This window comes from Photinus pyralis, unplaced genomic scaffold, assembly GCF_008802855.1.
Source record: "Photinus pyralis isolate 1611_PpyrPB1 unplaced genomic scaffold, Ppyr1.3 Ppyr1.4_LG5, whole genome shotgun sequence".
NCBI classification, from domain to species: Eukaryota; Metazoa; Arthropoda; class Insecta; order Coleoptera; family Lampyridae; genus Photinus; species Photinus pyralis.
In genome coordinates this window covers 41,356,290-41,376,152 of record NW_022170596.1, presented here as the reverse complement: position 1 = coordinate 41,376,152, position 19,863 = coordinate 41,356,290, and the positions used below count along the sequence as shown (strand labels likewise).

General features: G+C 37.2%; 1 protein-coding gene across 1 annotated transcript; it reads right to left on the bottom strand.

Annotated features, from left to right (window-relative positions):
- Positions 1 to 323: 323 nt before the first annotated feature.
- LOC116170748 (eukaryotic translation initiation factor 2D-like) lies at positions 324 to 2,279 on the bottom strand. Its single transcript, XM_031487253.1, has 6 exons — positions 2,178 to 2,279; positions 1,252 to 2,131; positions 1,006 to 1,202; positions 869 to 961; positions 447 to 820; positions 324 to 394 (listed from the first exon to the last, which is right to left on the bottom strand). The coding sequence occupies exons 1-6, from the start codon at positions 2,231 to 2,233 to the stop codon at positions 324 to 326; spliced, it is 1,671 nt and encodes a 556-aa protein (XP_031343113.1). The 5' UTR covers positions 2,234 to 2,279.
- Between the last annotated feature and the right edge of the window lie 17,584 nt (positions 2,280 to 19,863).

Below are 19,863 nucleotides of genomic sequence, written 5' to 3'. Positions count from 1 at the left end.
ACTTTAACACATTTTGTGCAAATTTTTAAAAGATGCAGATGCAAAGCACATTCTTTGAAAGTATCTCGTCGCATGAGAAATTTTAGGGTCACACATAAACATTCTCTTTAAAATTTGTGTAGGTGGGACGGTTTTTCAGCACAACGTTGAAAATTTGCTTCTGACCTTAACAGTGACAAATGGAAAAAGTTTTTTTAAGGCTCACTGAAAAAGGTCGTTAAATAATTGAACGTTGCAAACGAATTAACCCAGCAAATTTGTAAAAATATTGATTTTACTGCAAATATTTCTAAGAGCACCACAAATCTGTCGATAATGTTTTCCTAAGACGTTACCCCTCGCGTTACCCCAAAGGAAGGTGCGCGTATACATTTTTCTGGTATGCCATATTTTTCTAAAACAGACATCGGACATCTTCTAAATCGGTTAGGTAATATTTCACTTACTTATTAGAACATTATATACGACCGCCACTTGATTTCCGTTAATGTATAGTCTATCTTCGGTTTGACATATAGTCTTATAGACTTTTATGCATTTGTTGTCGATAACTTCACAATCACGTGCCAAGTCATCTACATTTATGCGATATTTTTCCAGATACATCACTATCGTTACCTTTTTACAAGTACATAGAAATCCTACCCAAATTTTAATGCGCTTCAATTCTCCCTTACACACGGTCGGAATACCACGAATGGTTAGCCTATAGCACTTGGTCATTTGCTTTAAGACCTCAGTTTTAATTGCTTCGAGCTCAACAAACTGCCCAACATCTTTGGATAGTAAAAGTCTTAAATATGTATCCACACGAACCAACCTAAAGAAGTGGTTTAAATCTCCAAATTGTAGTAGATATTTAACTTACGCCGAAGCACCGTCTTTGTTTTGGAGGCAATAATATTTAACATATCCATTTACGTAATTTTGCACTTCAGAGGCTAATATTACGCTACCTGGGCTGTTTAACTTTCATTACGGTGTATCACAGGAGAAAATACTAACATAAATCCGAAAGGTTGGAAGATTGGAAGAACCGGTGTGGTTACCGTGTAACAATTTTCTACATTCATCAATGGGGCATCGTGAATTATTAGTACATTAGGAACTTCGTCTGGATCATAAACAAAGCTTTTTACAATGCGGTGAGCGTAGTTAATTTTGGCAATACCACCATCGTCTCCTAACGAGACAACTCCTTCCTTCAATCATTACGACCTCAGAATGGAATAAGTGTGATTTGAGACTAACCTTAGAAAGCTGTTCAATAAAATTGTAAAAGTTTCCATGAGAACTTTTAGTAATATCCAAGATGGGAGATGCACGTACAATGTACGTTTCACAAAAACTGTTCACTGAGATAGGCAACTGCAAGGACTTCGAGTACTTAATTGTGGTAAAAAAACAGCGTAACAATAACTTATCCATGGCAGCTTTTTGCAAAATCTCATTCGCGATGAAAACGCTGTTGTCCGTGCCGACACATTTTTCGGTGCCGACACATCCTGATGAAATGCGTGATTTGATAGAAACTTGTCGTTCCTTTGGTAAACTAAGGTTACTAATACTTTTCATCGATTCTTTCATCCACTCTGGATATCCCATCTCTGGTAGAGGTAATAGCTGAGCATTATTAATTGTGCACAATTGATCATTGAAGTAATGGTAAATATAAACACATTTGCCTCTATGTTTACGTTTACATAATGTGATTGAGCTTTCGATGGTAACTCCAACCGCAACTGCCGCTTTGTTTGTTGTTTGGTTAACACAGACTGGTGTGTTACGTTCAAAGTCTGGTACCGTCGGATAGTAGTGGGAAAATTTTGGATAGGCAACACCATGGAGCATTAAAAGTGCGCCGTCGTGCAATTTCTCCACAACAGAAAAGTAGGTAGTAAACGCAAGTAGGCATTCGGGGTATTCCCACAAGAAATACACGGTAGGAAACATTTGACCATACACAAAGATCATCGGTTGCTTATTAACAACCAAAACATCCACATATATCGAGGAGGAGTTTTTAATTCTTATCACTTCCACGTAATCGCTTTTGCAAAGAAACTGATTTGTAAATCTGTAGTCCGTTATTAGAGGATACAAGGTAATTAACTGATTTTTATACCATTCCCTGAAATGGAGGCTGAGTTGAAAATTATCGCAATTATTGAATTTACTTTTCTGATTCCTTTAGGCGAGTAATGCGTAGAATCTGAAATGGTTTTGTGAACATGACCAGTGACCAATGTTACAAATTATAGAACTTATTGTAACATGACATGTGACAGGTGCCAAGCTGATTTCTTTGTCGCGCAGTTTTCATCAAAGGCCATACAGACTACAGTATACATAGGCTCCTATTAGACCCATGCTTTCAATACACAATGGGGGGGGGGGGGGGCAGTAGTTGTGGATAGGTGTATCTCAAGGTAAACTAAAGTAATGTAAACACCACTCGCTCGGATTGCGAAAAGAGCAGCTTCTATTAGTCCGGGAGCCAGCTGACATTTGAGGGTCGTTATAGTAAGAAAGCTGGAAATTTTTTTTGGCGTCTATTTAGATGCACTGATTAACGAAATAAACGTCAGCTGGCTAGATAGCGGTGGGGGTAGCCGTAGCAGCCACCCACGCATGTATAATAAAAATAAACTTAAAATCATAGTAAGAAAGATGAATCTTTGTAGGCTCGTTTATTAGCCTATGTATAAATGAAAAAAAATAGTCAGCTGACTGCACCGCGGTGGATTATACGTCAGCTGATTGGATAAACATGTAAAAAAAAACGTTAGATAAAATTAAAGTAAGAAAGCTGAATTTTGGTGAAATAATAGTTTACTACATCAGTTTTGAGAAAAAAATACTCCGCTGCAATTTCCATGGTGGGAAAGTCATCAGCTGGTTCACGAAAGATGATATGCGCCCGTATTTTGTGGCCGTCAGCTGATGGCTTTTCCACCGCGGAAACTCCAGCGGACTATTTTTTTTATAAAAGTGATATAGTAAACTATTGTTGTAACAAATTATAACTTTGTTAATTTGATACTTTCTTTTTTAGAGCGAGTTGGATGCTGCATTTATGAAAATTAGCTTGATATCGATTGAAATTTCTTTTTTAGCGCATTTTTGCAAAAAATTTTTTTTGTAAAAAGTAGCTTTTAATCTCACTTTGGCTGGCTGGCTGGCTGGCTGGCTGGCAGTAAATGCGCGCCCGTAGAAAAACGCTTGTAAAAAGACAAGGAGTGTGCATGTAACTATCGGGGCCGTGTAATTAAGAACGTTAGGGATGGGGCTACAAGATTTGGAGTCGACGACATCTGGACGCCATCCCCGAGCGTATTATACTAACCTGGAGATTTTTCAGTTTTTATCTATCTTCTTCTACAGTTTTTCTCTGATTGTTTTCAAATTGGCGTCGTCGGGAAGATCTTGTCAACGCGCACAACTCCTGCGTGGCGGAATTTTGTTTTTTTTTCCTAGGGGCGAAATAAACCACCTTTTGCGCGGCGCGCTTCGAGGGGTAGTCGACTTTGGGCGCCCAAAAGTTTCTTACAGCGCGAATCGCGGTCTCTCTTTCTCGTGTCACTAATAGAAGGTCGAGCTATGTGAGTACCCAAAAGTTGAATACGATTTTATGCCGGGATTTTAGCGAAATCTACCAAAATGTGAATTACGAATGAACGGGACGTCGGAACTGTGTATCGACAAAGGGAATGTGGTAACCCCCGACGAGATCTTACTGATGGTGGAGTCGAAACTTCAAATCCGAATTGTTGCGGGTGATCAGAAGTGGGTGTCGACAAAGGGAATATGGTAACCCCCAAAGGATTTTAATGATGGTGGAGTCAAAACTTCAAACGCGAATTGCGAGTGCACGGTAAGTGAGAAAATGGTACCGACAAAGTGAACGTCGGTAATTATTTAATGTATTTATATTGAGTTGATTTTTTTTGGGGACGTTTTTTTATGCGTTTTAAAATAAATTTACAAAAAATATAAACAGATAATTTACATTTATACATCTTCGTCTTCTTCATCATCTTCAAAACCGTTGGAACTGTTGTGCTATTATATAATGTCACAGAATTTCTGAGTATTCATACAAATAAAAAAAAGTAAATAATAAAAAGTGTTCAATCGATAATTGCCGAATCGAGCTAATTTTCATAAATGCAGCACGAAACTCGCTCTAAAAAAGCAAGAATCAAATTAACAAAGTTGTAATTTGTTACAACAATAGTTTACTGTATCAGTTTTATAAAAAAAATAGTCCGCTGGAGTTTCCGCGGTGGAAAAGTCATCAGCTGACGGCCACAAAATACGGGCGCATATCATCTTTCGTGAACCAGCTGATGACTTTCCCACCATGGAAATTGCAGCGGAGTATTTTTTTCTCAAAACTGATGTAGTAAACTATTATTTCACCAAAATTCAGCTTTCTTACTTTAATTTTATCTAACGTTTTTTTTACATGTTTATCCAATCAGCTGACGTATAATCCACCGCGGCGCAGTCAGCTGACTATTTTTTTTCATTTATACATAGGCTAATAAACGATCCTACAAAGATTCATCTTTCTTACTATGATTTTAAGTTTATTTTTATTATACATGCGTGGGTGGCTGCTGCGGCTACCCCCACCACAAATGCGCCAGCTGATGTTTATTTTATTAATCAGCACATCTAAATAGTCGACAGAAAAAATTTCCAGCTTTCTTCCAATTGGTCGCCAAAACTGCCAACTGGCTCCCGGACTATATAGCAACCGAGTGATTCAGAGTTCCGTAACGGTAAGCAGTAAGACAGAGGTGCCCAAACCTTTGTATCGTTTGATTTACTCTGCACAAGTAAGATCCTTCGCGATCTACCAGCTACTTCTACTATGAAAAAAGGTTTTTGTTGTTAGGATGGATGATGTGTAATTGAGTTTTCATTTTACTTTAGTCCGTCATATTTCTGATGTTGGTGGGCACTTATTTCTGATTGTGATGGAAAGTTGCATATTTTTTATGTACACTCAAAGAATGTCTCTTCAGATTACCTACCTTTTTACCACCTGCACATTAGTAAAGGGATATAGTGCATTGGGGTTAAAAATGCCCCCTTCCCCACTGTTTTGATGGAAATACTCGCTTTGAAGCACCAGAAATGCGAATCAAACAAAATCTGGAAGAGGAAGAGGCGTATGCGCGGTTCTGCCCTTTTATATCTAAGAATAAGTGTACTAAATTTGGTCGCAATCGGTTCAGCCGTTGAGCCGGAAATGAGAGTACAGACGGACCGACACAGACAGACCAACATTATCGAGATTTTGTTTGATTCGGGTTCCTGGTGCCCCAAATCGTGTGTTTCCGTCAAAAAAGTGGGGGGTCACTTTTTACCCCAATGCAATAGGTACTTACTAACGTGTGGGTGGTACAAAAAGTCTTCTTCCTACTCTTTATCAAAATGGTACCTAGGGTTTTGGTCGCTTATAGGCGCACTCGTTTTCAGTTAAGCGTAAGCTGATGAGATGATCGACTCGGAAGATCGCCGCGATCGACCGGTACATCGGGATCGACGGTTTGGCCAGCTCTGCAGTAAGAGGTAACGATATGAAATAAGAAAAATAAACATTCAAATTATACTGGTGACTTTCAGAGTTTTTCCGTAAGATGCAAGACGTAAGTAGTAAGAGGTAAGAAATATTTCCTACCTTATCTCTTACGGAATCATGTTTTGTTTATTAAGATGAGAAGGTATTCGAACGTTAAACATTTGTGTTGAAGGTGTATTAACACTAGAAGCGCTATGATTATGATGTCACTATATCCATATTCGTTTACCTACGTCTATGAAAAGCAAAATAACTTTTGGTGCTACAATCTCAAACGTCAGTTTGACAACATATGACGCAAACGGTCTTCCCTTAAGAGGCTTCTATACCAGCGCAAAAACCCTATGTAAAAGTGTTTCGCGCCGTGTCTGTTTATTCGTAAAGAAAATGTAATAATGGTAAAAGTGAATGATTATTATGTTTATAAAGGTGTAATCTAGGATTGTATCGAATTGTATTTTAAATAGTAACTTCAAATCATACGATACAGAGCGATAAAGAATTGCTATTTTAGACAATATTCAAAGGGGTGTAGATCTTAAACAAAACAAAAAGTAGCAAAACAAATTCGATACAATCCTAGCTTTAACCTTCCTTTGGTAAAATCCATTCACAGTAACTGAAAAAAGTTTATTATGTACCAGTAAACAGACACGGCCCGGGATGCTGCAACTGTAAAATTCTAGCAAAATTTTATTAGGAAAGTGCTGCTACGTCTTGCGGAATTCAAACTTAACTTACGTGTTACCGCCCATTTGATAAAAGGAGGAGTTCATTCTTATCTTTCCAACATAATTTTAAATATACCGGAGTTCTTAGCAAAATAATTTTCTTTGAGTTTTAACATGAATCCTTTAGGATAGGAAAGTAGGCACTGTAGAAGCTTACTAACACGTACAACAATGGAAGTACTCCTATCTCTGTGAATAGACGCTATAATGCAACAAAATATTATCCCCGATTTTCCGTCTGTCTGTCCGTTCATTTGTCTGTCTACGCACAGTAAAGCCTTGCTCTTAGATCACCTATCGATTGCAGGTTGTCGCTGATGTACCGTTGCTTAAGCTGCTTTTACTTGTGCGAAGTACCAACAACCATTTGTGAAACTAAAGTTTTGGGTGCTACCTCACTCAAATATTGCCATTTCCGAAGTGACAGGTTGCATAATCATTTTACTTGCGAATCGGTCGAGTGGCAGTGGTAAAAAATCTACTCAATTGAAAACAAATGGACTAAAATGAAATTAAAAAAAGAAAATTTGGGATGTAAGAAAAGATTTTCTTCAGTCACAGAGATTGTACATAGATACATTTAAATTTAAACCATTTCCTAAATTAAGTTGGCTCACACAATTTGAAAATTAAAACATTAAAAAATCTAAGTGCAATATCTACCTAAATTTCTTTAAAACAGTAGTTCTGATCAAATATGTATTTAGCTTTTGAAATTTCTCGTCTCCCCATTGTTGCCCAAGGTAAAAACCCCTTTAATTCTTATAGTAGGACTTAGTGTTTTATTTTAGGATGTTTTGTATCTATATAGTACCAATTCCTCTCTTCTTCCTTTTGGGGGTTTTCGATTGATGTTCAAATGTTCACAAATTATTGCAATTCATACATTGCTTTGCAAAAAAGTAAGTTATGTAATTTTTTTCAGTCTTCTTCCTGATTACATTTATATGTATCACAACCTACACTTTTTTATATGATTATATATTATATTAGATATTTTTCAAAATTTTGAAATGACATGCTTCTACCGCTAGAGATTTTTATCGAATAAACAAAACAAAACCTCGCTAAATCCTACCTACCATTTAAAAACCGTAAAAAATAAGGTTTTTATTTTTGGTTCATGGCTAAAATTTAAAATATCATAGGTTGTCAATGTAATCAGAAAAAAGAATGAAAAACAAATGCTATTAAGATATACAGGATGTTGCATTCAAAAAATGCCATCTTTGGGACAAATCTCAGAAACGGTGCCCCAAAAATGTTCTGTAGCTAGCACAGATACCACCCGCACTCCTGTACATGTGCGATTCTGCCCTTTTATGTATAAGAATATGGGTACCCAATTTGGATCCAGTCGGTTCAGCTGTTTAGCCGGAAATGAGAATTTGACACACTTGCGCATGCGGGATTCTGTCCAAAAGATTTTCTGTTCTTCCTTTTATGTTTATGAATAGGTGTACGGCAGGCATGTCAAACTCATTTATCATCAAGGGCCATTATAAAGCTTCCACTTATAGCTGCGGACATCACAAAAAGTCTACATAAAAAAATTTTGATTTTTTATTATTAACAAAAAAGTGGGTATACAAAATAATACAAAAAACGAAAAATGCAAATAATCATAAAATCATTAGTACGCACTCAAGAAAATGTACCGTGTGTCCTATGTTGGTTAAGACTGCAGTGATTTTCAGCTGCTTTTAAAGATAAGAGACTTGTGGTTTTCGCGACCCTGTGCCACTTTTTTGTGAAACAATACATACCACATACAGAATCAATCCAACTACGTTTGTTTCTGAGGTCTGAGATATGGGGTGAATATGAAGAATTGGACTTTTTGTGAGGTTGTCATATCTGACTACCCATGTAAGATAGAAAAAAAGTAAAAACTGCCTATCTTAGGTATTTTTACGTAGAAACCAGTGACGTAGTAAAAAAAATTTGGACAACAGCTTCTGAGATTTGACCCAAATGTGATATTTTTTAAATGCAACACCTTGTATTGTATGTTAACATCAACTTTGTAGCATTCTTTTTCGTGATTACATTAATGTATCATTCTATATTTATTTACCATTTTTCAAAATTTTGATATGACGTACCATCAGCCATTTTTGTTGATTGGCATCGACCGCTGTAGTTACAATGGAGACAATAAACAAAACAAAATCTCCATGAATCCATGGCCTACTATTTAAAGAAGTAAAAATAAGGTTTTTATTGTTTCATCGCTAAAATTAAAAAAAAAAATAGTAAATGTAATCAGGAAAAGGAATGATAAGAAATTGACGTTAAGATATGCATAGTGTTGCATTTACTAAATATCAACTTTGGGTCAAATCTCAGAAACTTTTCGTTTTAACCTTGTATCGCAGAATCTCACGCAGCTAGATTGGCTCTGTTTGTGGTATTATACATTCCACAAAACCGCAAATCTATCTTTAGAAACAGCTGAGATACACTGCAGTCTCAACCAAAATATAGGACACACGGTAGCTACAATTTAATTTTATAATTTACAAAAATCGTGATGGGGCGCAGGTTTCAGAACGGGGGGCCGCATGTGGCCCGCGGCTCGCGTGTTTGACATGCCTGGTGTATGGTGTACCAAATTTGGTTCCAATCGGTTCAGGCGTCCATGAACGTACAGACAGACCGACAGACCGACATAATCGAGATTTTCTTTGAATCGGATTCCTGGTGCTTCAAAACGTGTATTTTCGTCAAAAGTGGGGGATCATTTTTTACCCCAATGCCCTTACACGTGCGGGTGGTAAAAACAGCAATCAGTTTGGTCACGACACCCCTTCACTACACGAGGAAAATTAGTCTTAGTACTCCTAGATCAGTTTGCCATTTTTTGCTTACGGCGCGGCGCGGGCGCTTTGTGCTACATCGAAATTGAAATTTTGTTACCTCTTTCATACGTGGCCTCAGCTCACCTTTTCTACAGTCACCCATTGTTCTAGTCAGTGCGCGGAATGGGAAGGGAAAGATGCGTACCTACATACGAAAATGTACGGACGGAAACGATATTGCGAATTACAGTACCGCCTCCTCAGTACTCTACATATACACCCCGCAGGCCCCTGAGAAACTAAGCGACGGGTATAGAAGCCTCTTAAGGCCAATTCAGAGTTCCGTAACGGTATGAGGCACGAAATAAGAAATAAGCGGTAACGTAGGTCCGTAAGAGGTAAGGGAAGACCGTAAAACAATTGGTACCTTGCATTTGCGCGATTTGATTTTTAGCGCATTTCCACAAAAATAAAAAAAATGTGGCCACTTTGTCCTCCGTCCGTCCGCTAGTTTTGAGACGGTACTAGTTCTTAAGAGCTATTGTTCTACTTTTTTCGCTATTTGGTTCGTTATGGTGTCAAGGCTTGCACCAAGGAAGGAATTTTTTCTGCGTTTATTGCTAAAAAAGTTATTGTAAAAAAACCTAAAAACCAACAAACCGTTTTTTACATGTTCCATAGTTTTACACTTTTGCCGTTTATTAACGATCCTAGAGATCGTTTATAATTTTGTATTGCTGTCTGTCCCTCTATCTGTCCGTGTGAACGATAACTTTGTGAAATGTCCTATCGCTTTTACATCTCCGTTAGTTATTAACTGAATTGCATTAAAATCAATATGGGCATAGCTTTAGCCATATAATACGCAATGCCCAAAATTGAGTCGAATCGATCCAAAATTCACAGTGCCCTTTTCGCATCTCGATCAGATATAAACCGAATTGCAAACTTTTTTATTTATAAAAGTATTTGAATGAAATTTGATACATAGGCACTTGGAATAAAGGAAATTAAACGCCAGTTTCAAAATTTGGTTTTGCGCATGCGCAGTGTCAACTTTTTCCATGTATTTTGCTGTTTCCTATATCGAAGACATAGGTACCTATGGATTGCTCTTTTGTTGAGACAACACAACCACTGTGCCATAGAGCGTAGTTGTAAAACCAAATCATCCACCAAAATTCCACCCTATAGTGGTCAATACGACATCGAATGTCACCACAGACTCATACCTACTCTTCCGAGAGTTCGCTAAAAGTTGAATACCAAGGTGGCGACGGTCGTGTGTAGCAAACTCTACATTCAACAATTCCACTTACGTTACTTCTCCAGTTGTGCATAGTAGGACCAAAGAGTATACAACGAAGTAGGACTTACCTTCTTATATTCTCATATTCTTGCACTAAAGTTTTAATGCTTCGAAAATTGTTAAATGTTAATAAACATTTTTTTGTTTAATGTAAAAGATAGGATTCAAATGTTGCTGCTAGTCTGTACCATTTATAAGTAAAAACAAAACCACTAGGTCAACCAGTGCTGGGTCCTAAAAGTGCTCGAGCGGTTTATCGCGAGTGCTCGAGAAAAGTGGTCGTGAGCGGAAAAAACGCTCAAGAGCGGAAAAAGCGTTCGGGAGCGGAAAAACGCTCGCGAGCGGCGATTAATCCTTCAGCGCTTGAGGGCGATTAAAAAAAGCGCTCGCGAGCGGAAAAGCGCTCTGGAGCGGAAAAAGAGCTCGCGAGCGAAAAAAGAGCTTGCGAGTGGAAAAAAACGCTTATGAGCGGAAAAACAGAAAAAAAGCGGTCGAGCGCCGAGCACTTTAAGTAAACGCTGGAGTATCGAGCAGCAAGCGGCTGCTCCGAAAAGTGCTCGCGAGCGGATGGCTCGCAAGCGCTTTTTCCGATTGGAGCGCTTTTTCGAGCGAAACGCTCGCGAGCAATATCCAGCTCCGAGGTGAACTAGGTCGAAAGAAACCAACCTTAGCTATAACGTTGTCTGGTTTTCAGAAAATTTTAATGGATGGACAATTACTTCTACGCCATCTTACCTCTGGTTAATCTTTATACCTATATTCTAATTAAATTGGGAGTGGTTATTGTTATGTAATTATATGTAAATGTGCTCCGGCTAGCTTTCAGTCAGTAATCCTCTTCTGGCCTCTTAAGGAAAAGAGTAAAGGGATGAATAATAAGTCAATAATCTTTATTAAAGTATGAAACGGTTCTTATTTTCTTTGCTGCAATAGAATAACTTATTAGTAAATTGGGTTTGAGGCGAAACAATCCTGTAAAGCAAATTGTAAGTAGCCGTTCATTCGCAAAATCACACTTCGCATTGATAGGAAATATTCGACTTAATTTATAAATGAACTAAACCGTCAGGCAATAAAAGCAAATTAATTGTATTGTATTTTCATAAACACCTTGTATAATAAAACAAAGCGAACTGTAATACGTTAATATGTTAAGAATTTTCAGGTGCTAGTCTAGATTCTACTGGCACTCGGTGACCACCAACGCCAACTTGATGCAAAATTGCAAGTAGGTCGCCATTACATAAGTATACAACATTAAATAGCGTTTGAACATAAAATTCTCTTCAATAATTTGTAATTAAATGAACACATTACAATAGTTCAAATATATAACGACGCTAACCACAACGAATAGTGGCAATAAATACAAGAAGCGGCAAAACTACAACGCTATCGAACGGCAATTGTTCATAAATACTTTTATTGGTTGTGCACCAGGAGTTCTAGATGCGGTACAGTTACTGCTTTTAATCAAAATGAAAATGGTTCTCTCTCCAGTTGTACTATGTACGCACTGGCCATATAATCATCGTCTGAAACCGTTTACGTGATGTAGAATTGGTTTTGCAGCTGCACTCTGCACGGACCGGTTACAGAATTCTAGTTTGCGTTCCACCGTGGAAATCTTAACTTTCTTGTTTTGCTCCCGAGAATGCTGCGAAAATCTTTGTCCGCAACCAGACGGTGGCGTAATGTAGATGATGGCTCGCTCTTGGTTTAATTTATTTCTTCGGCTTTCACCCAGTGGACAGATTGGCGTCTAGATTTCACGAAAACGACTGGCGCATATTTGGCATCGCGAACAGTCGCTTTAAAATGCTCTTTTCCCACTATTAGCACTTACATTCATAGGTACCGCAGTTGTAAGTTTTGACGAATTGTATAACTACCTACTTGGCGCAGCTATCCTAAACTTTTTGATATCCAACATTTGGTAACGATAGACGTATTGAACCCGCTGTCCTTGCTCTTATTTTAAATCAATGACTTTATTTACCTCGTCAATAGTATATAATACATAGGTACGTAATGCAGGATAAATATTAATTTACTTTATTTACAACTGAAAGCAAATTGAATTTCTAAACCTCTATTATTTTATATTGCTAATTCCCTTCTAGCTTCCATACGGTTAAATAAAAAGAAACAAACTTGTGTTATCCCAGCGAACACGTGTCGCCACATAACATAACAATTGCGAATCTCTGTCTGCAAAACAGTATCCGCTCACATATGTGCAACATTTGTGTAACATTATAGAAATTTTTACGTATAATGTTTACTTTCTTATATGTTCCAACACTTGAGAAGCTCAACAACTGCATCACCAATGTTGCAAAACAATTCAGAAACTTCGCTTTCGTTACTTCTCCGTTGTTTTAGCTAACATTTGCTAAAGATACGTTTCACAACAATTTTGGATTGATTCTTTTGTAATTTTTACGTAATTAGTGAACTCCATAAATTTCGTATCAAATTTGTAGTAATGTTTCGAATCCTCTAACACCTCAGAATTACGTCACTAAATTTTCGTAGTAATTAACAGTTTGCTTATTTAATATTGGCAATGTGCGGCATATTTGGCTTAAAAATAGTTTTCGTACAGGGTGTAATAGTAGGTAGCCGTGCGCTTTGCAGTTTGATTCATAAAATGTTGCATTGTTATAATTTATAAATTACAATCTTAGGTACAACTCCCGAGTTTCATTAGATTTGACACGACTCGAATTACCTAAGTGGATTGATAACGACACTAAACCTTCCCCATACTTCTTTTAATTATTTCATCAGGTATTAAAATAAAGGCATTAGGTGACAGCGACTATAGTTGACCGGAAGGTCATTATAGTCGCTGTCACCTAATGCCTTTATTTTAATACCTGAAATAATTAAAAGAAGTATGGGGAAGGTTTAGTGTCTTTATCAATCCACTTAGTCAATATCACCCCGTTTTGAGTCGTTATAAGATGGATAGCTACCAATTATTTCGAATTACCTATACTGTATTCATTTTAAGAAGGTAGCGGTAAAAAGCATAGGGAAGCTTTGACCTTCAGTGTGATTGGTTAAAACACTAGTCAGTATTACGCTGAAACATAAAACGAGTGGCGAATTTTGGAAGCTGGTAGCTTCTGTTGGCATCTAAACTGTTGAAGGGTCATTAACTGTTAATGTCAAAGATTTATTTGTGTTTGCAGTGCTGGAGGTTTCTACTTTACAATAATTTGGTGCCGTTTTATATTTTTCCTGTGTGTGCTTATCTTCAAACCCAGCGCCATCTACTATCTTCTTATAATGAATGCAGTATAAAAGCCTCGGAATAAAATGATAATGATAACCAACGATCCAGTAATTGTGGTAAAATGGTGATACAACCGCCTATTAGTATACACTTTTATATTGTTTCTATCGAATGTTAAAAAAAATTGGTTTAATTGATCACTTCCACTAATTATAGGCGTGGAGTAACTTCCTTGATAAGAATTGATCAGTAATTGCGGATTTAATAGTTTGAAATCCTATATGACACTCACATAATGTAGGTACAGAATCGTGTGAATAGATTGTTTATCCATGCCTACGATTCTTATGGCTATTTATAAAGAGAGGGTGACATGTAAATTTTGACTCGATATTTGGGTATTTGCAAAGGCTCATATTAACAATTATGAATGAGTTAGTCATTCAAAGAATAATGACAATAAGTTGCACCTGTATAGCAAACAGGTAAAGAATAATAAGAATTCTCTGTGTCTGGGATTAACGGGAATAGGGGTCCTGTATATTACAAAGATGTTGAAAGTTTGAAAGGTTAACGAGTGACCCAATAAGACTGTTTCTTGGCCAAATCTCGGGAACCGTTCGTCGTATGACTTAGGGACTGGAAAATATTTTCAATTTCTAGGAATGACCACCAGAGGACGCAACTGCCATCTGAAATTTTAAAATTGCATTTTCTATAAACTTCGCGTAATAAACTAAAAATTTTTTTTCACATTTTTCAAGAGAACCAATTTATCTACCATTTTCGTAAAAAAACTATTTCAAAAACAAAGATGGTGTGGGGCGTTCAATTGTTTTGGCAATAACCTGCTTAACTTCTTAACGGTTTGATCGATTTTAACAAATTTGGTTTCGTTGAAAAGAGCATTCCTTGGGCAATAGGGATCAACACAAACACGCGGCGATGGTATCGTGGTCGATTCGGATAGCGCAAATAGAAGATGCGGGCAGAAGGTTATTGCAAAAACAATTGAACGCCCCACACCATCTTTGTTTTTGAAGTAACTGAGTTTTTTTTACGAAAATGATAGATAACCTGTTCTTTTTAAAAATGTGAAACAATTTTTTTAGTTTATTATGCGAAATTTAAAGAGAATGCAATTTTAAAATTCAAAATGGCAGTTACGCCCTCTGGTGGCCACTTGAAAATATGTTCCAGCGATTCTTCATGCCGATTTACCTAACAATTTTTTTACCCCTAAGTTGTACGACGAACGGTTCCCGAGATATGGCAGAGGAACAGTCTTATTGGGTCACCCAGTACAATTTTTTCGTGAGTTAAGTGAAGGGTACAGAACCGAATATCGCACAATTCGCTCAATTGCAGGTAAATATAATAATTATTTTACTTTATTCAACAAACAAGTTGTTAATGTGCGTGTGATTGCTTCTATAAATTATGCAAACTAAACCATGTTTATGATTTTCAGAGATAATCCTGTTAAAAAACCGCTCGTCTGCCGCTGGTAAGTGGTCACCCGTAAGCCCTATTATAAAATGAATTTTGTAAAAATCGACACACAATCTCGTTATTAGTACCCAGTTGAAATATGTGTTAAAACATGCGGAAACATCATTAGTTAACGAAACCAAATTGGCAGACGCGTTGGTTGGTAGCATTTTTGAGGCAGACGCAATCAAAGACGTCGAAAATTACTCAAAATCGCGTGATCGAGTACCAGTTTAAAAGTCGTGTTAAAATGTGTGAAAAAATGTCCTTAATCGATACGTGAAGTGAAAATTTGAAAAGACGGTAGCATCTTCGTAGCAGACGCAGTTAAATATTTTCATGCCATCTCGTTTCGGCGCGTATACTGTAAGATTATGTATCGGTTTGTATCCCTCGTATGGTAATATTCCAACAATTGTCTGTTGTCCCGATGAGTTTTGCAAATCGACGGACTGTGGAATTAGTTTAGTGGCCTATTTAGTGGAAACCCCAGAAATAGAACAAGAAAGTAACTTTATAATAGGCCCTTGGCACTCTGTTTAATAAAAATCATACCAACTGTATCTGATAGAAAAATGGATTCTCTTCATTTTTTTCGTAAGAGGAATAGTTAACGAGAATACGAGATACCTAATTAAGTCAAATGCGAAAAAACGATATTTTCCCATTTTTTCTTCGTGTTCTTGTGTTCCCGGAGTTTCCGGTCAGCTAGACTGTCATTTACGGATTCAGGGGATTTTTTTGCATACAATACACATGGTTTCGTTGAGTGAAGTGACAACACACTAAACCGGCAGACAGTAATAGATACAAAACTATAAACCATCTCGAGGATCGCTATTAAAACATTGCTTTGTGACAATTTTCATAGGTAATTGCACAAGTGCATCAAAATGCTCTTTTAACAAATTATGAAGTGTAACTTCAGCGCATTTTCCATAAATTGATCAATACTTCTCCAAAGGCCATACCTATGTGCGCTACGTTTTTCATTACTAGACGCATATATGGTTAAAATTTTAAAGAAATATCTTCATAAATAAGGAAGTTGACACTTACTGCGCAGTTCATATTACGCGTCCTGCGCATGCGCTTATTAATATCATATTTACAATATGCAATAGGTACGTTTGCTTTTACTATAAGTATCTTTGGTTAAAATTTCAAAGAAATATCTCCATAAATAAGAAAGTTTGCATTGCGCAGTCTGCGCATGCGCACATCTGATTTTTACTATATGCTATATACTACAAGTATCTGTGATTAAAATTTCAACAAAATATATTAATAAATAAAAAAGTTAACATTGCGCAGCCTGCGCATGCGCAGCCTGCGCATGCGCAGTTCAATCGTCAACATTTTCTTTGGCTCAGGTGCCAGAGCGATACGCTACCGAATGCAAAACGAACGAACTAAATATCTTGAAAACTGTAGAACAGACGGACGGACAGAGAAAGTGGCTGCAATAGCGCACCCAACTTCGTTGGAAAATGCGCTAAAAATTATCACTTATAATTGCACAAGAGGTTTGTATTTTACCGAGTAAATTTGGGTTGTTAAGGTAATGAAAATCTGTTGCCTAGCAATTCGACGAGAAAAACTGTCAACTAATAAAAATGCGACACCGCAGGTGGAGCATTTTTAGGTTGACAGTTTTTCGAGTCCAATTGCTAAAAGGAAATAGATTTGAATTGCCACAACCCAAATTTACTCGGTTTAAATACAACCCTCGAGTGTAATTCTGTAATTCGGCAGGACAATTTAACGAACAAGAAATTCACCAAATTAATCAATTATTGACAGACGTCAAACTAGTCATATGGGTAAGGATCATGCGATTATTGGTTCGGAAATGAATAAGTGAAAAAACCACTAGTGCATTTGTCGCTGGAAAAGTTGCAGGTAACTTTTGCCGCTGTCAAAGTGACAATTTCACTGCGGCTTATGCGATTTTTTATACATGAGTTGAATTGTCAGGTTTATTTTGATGTGTAATTCGGGGGAATATTTCCCGAATAAACATTACAAACTCACCTTACCTACTTATAAAATTGTTAAGTGTATTCCCATGAAATATGCAATTATCGCGGGGGCTCTTTCATTTTCTACAATGCAATTACCGCTGTAATTGACCGATAATTGCACACCTCAAATGGGATTTATTACATATGAGGCAAACATTTATTCGAAAATTTGCTTACGTTTAGGTTTTCTTTATCCAAGTTAAATGAAGTTAAATTGCTGATTGCAAGTTTATTCCACAAACGGAGAGACAAGTAGGCAAGTAGAGTACGTAACGTAGGTATATAAATAAACACGGAGATTACACTTTTTTCGAGAATTCGAAAAGTGGTGCAAGTTATATCGTTTCTTATGCACCCAAACACAACGAGTAATACGCAATTGCGAATATGAAGTGATATTTGCTTTGTATGTGTACCTGCAAAGATTATCAGCACTTCGCCCAGATGTAAATATGGGGACAGCTTTCTAAAAATAAAGTATCATACTTCTTTCCCTAGACAATTTGCAAAACCATTCCAATAAAAGAAATCTGTAGAAGAACCAACACATTGTTGTATGCGCTAATAGATGGAGCAAAATAGATAGCAGGTTTTTAAATAAGGGGACATTTGAAACAAAACTTAGCGTGCTTTTTCCCCTTAAGATTGACCGTCTGTAGTATATGGTGTCTGTGCTAAAAGGTAACAATTGATTAAAATTTAAAAGAGAAAGAACGAAATATAAACATATTTTTATTAATAAGAATAATAGTCCCTCCCTATTGGTTACGCACACCCTCACTCTTCGTAGCATCAATTTTAGCAGACGGTCGATTTCCTCTTATGGTATTGTGTACCAAGAAACTGAAGCAACCTGTAATTCATTGTTTAGAGCTTGCAGGGTCTGCGGAGGATGCGGTAAGTTCATCAGTCTTCTCTTCATAATGTCCCACACATGCCCGATAGGCGATATATCGGGAGATCTGGATGGCCATGACAATAAATTGACATTATCATGTGCAAATAGGTCCATAGAACGTCTTTTAATATGGGGATGGGTATTATCCTGCTGGAAAAGTGGGTCTTCCAACTACTGAAGAAGTGGAAGAATATCGGGTTGTATCACGTCATCCACATATCGCTGGGCATTCATATTACCTCGAATGAATAACGAACTAGACCTACTTGCATAAGTTATAGTACCCCATAGCATAGTCCCCACAGCTTGGTGCACATGTCTCGTAACAGAAAATTCAACATTGTGACGTTCTCCACGTCTTCGGCTGCCCCTCATACGGTCATCGTGCATACCCAAACAAAATCGGGATGCATCACTGAACACCACCCTATGCCACTCGAGGTTCCAGCGTAGTCTCAACCTACACCATTCCAAACGCTGCTGGCGGTATTGGGCTGTTAATGGAAACACATGATGTGGCCGATAGGATTGCAAGCCGTAAGGTCTGATTCTGTGGTAAACCGTTCGAAGTGTTACAGGACGACCTTCGTTAGCTAACCATTGATCGGCAATTGACCTGGTACTAGAAAATTCGTCTCTTGTTGCCATAGGTCCAAGATGGCGATCCTTCACTTCAATTGTTCTTTTTCGCCCTCCCCCCCCCCCCCTCCGTTTCCACTCTGCGACGATCCTGACCTTCCCAAATCCATGCCTGATTGCAGTGAATCATAGTGGATTGGCTTCCATTAAGGTGATTTGCAATTTTTCTGGCAGAAAAACCACTTCCGTCCAAACCAACAATACGACAGCTGTCGACTTCTCTTAATTCGCGGTAAATTCCACGTTGATATATTCTAGGCATGATCACAGCCTCAAAAGAAATTATTAAAAGCGAAAACAGTAAGAACTAAACAAAATCTCGCAAAACATACACCATATAAAATTAGTAGAAAAAAATAAAGAACTGTCAAATAAGCCATTACCACTTGATCCATATGAATGAAATTTTAATCAATTGTTACCTTTTAGTAGTTAAACATTTCTGCCAAGTTTGGTCAAAAAATTCCTACTCCTTCTTGGTGTTGCAATTTCCATGTCACTGAGTATATTTCAACTTGGTACTAATAACGAGATTGTGTGTCGATTTTTACAAAATTCATTTTATTATAGGGCTTACGGGTGACCACTTACCAGCCGACCAGCGGCAGACGAGCGGTTTTGATTTTGCTATCTTACACACTATCCATTTCAATACTTAAACCCTTGGTACCTTATCATGCGGTTTTTTATACGCGAGCTCTTGGTCTAAATATTTTACATTATGGGCGTTTAAAAGGGAATAATTTTCCAGTCAAAAAATAAATACAATTAAAAGGTGAATGCTTTTATTTTACTATTGAAATTTGTTTCACAAAATGCTATAATGAATCATAAATCTTGTTTTAACCAATAAAAGAAATTATAAAGATAATTTTGTGAAACCAAATAGGAATACGGAGCTAACAATACCAGCCCAGACGTATATGAATTGGACCGAAACAAATAATTTGCAACACAATTTTATCTTTCTGAATTAGAATTAAATTAGAATTTAATTCTAATTCAGAAAAATAATATTGAGTTGCAAATTATTTGTTTCGGTTCAATTCATATACGTCTGGGCTTGTACATTTAGAGTAATCTTGTTGCGTAGCAGAGGTGTAAAAAGTTAAACGCAATTGTTTCGTATTGCA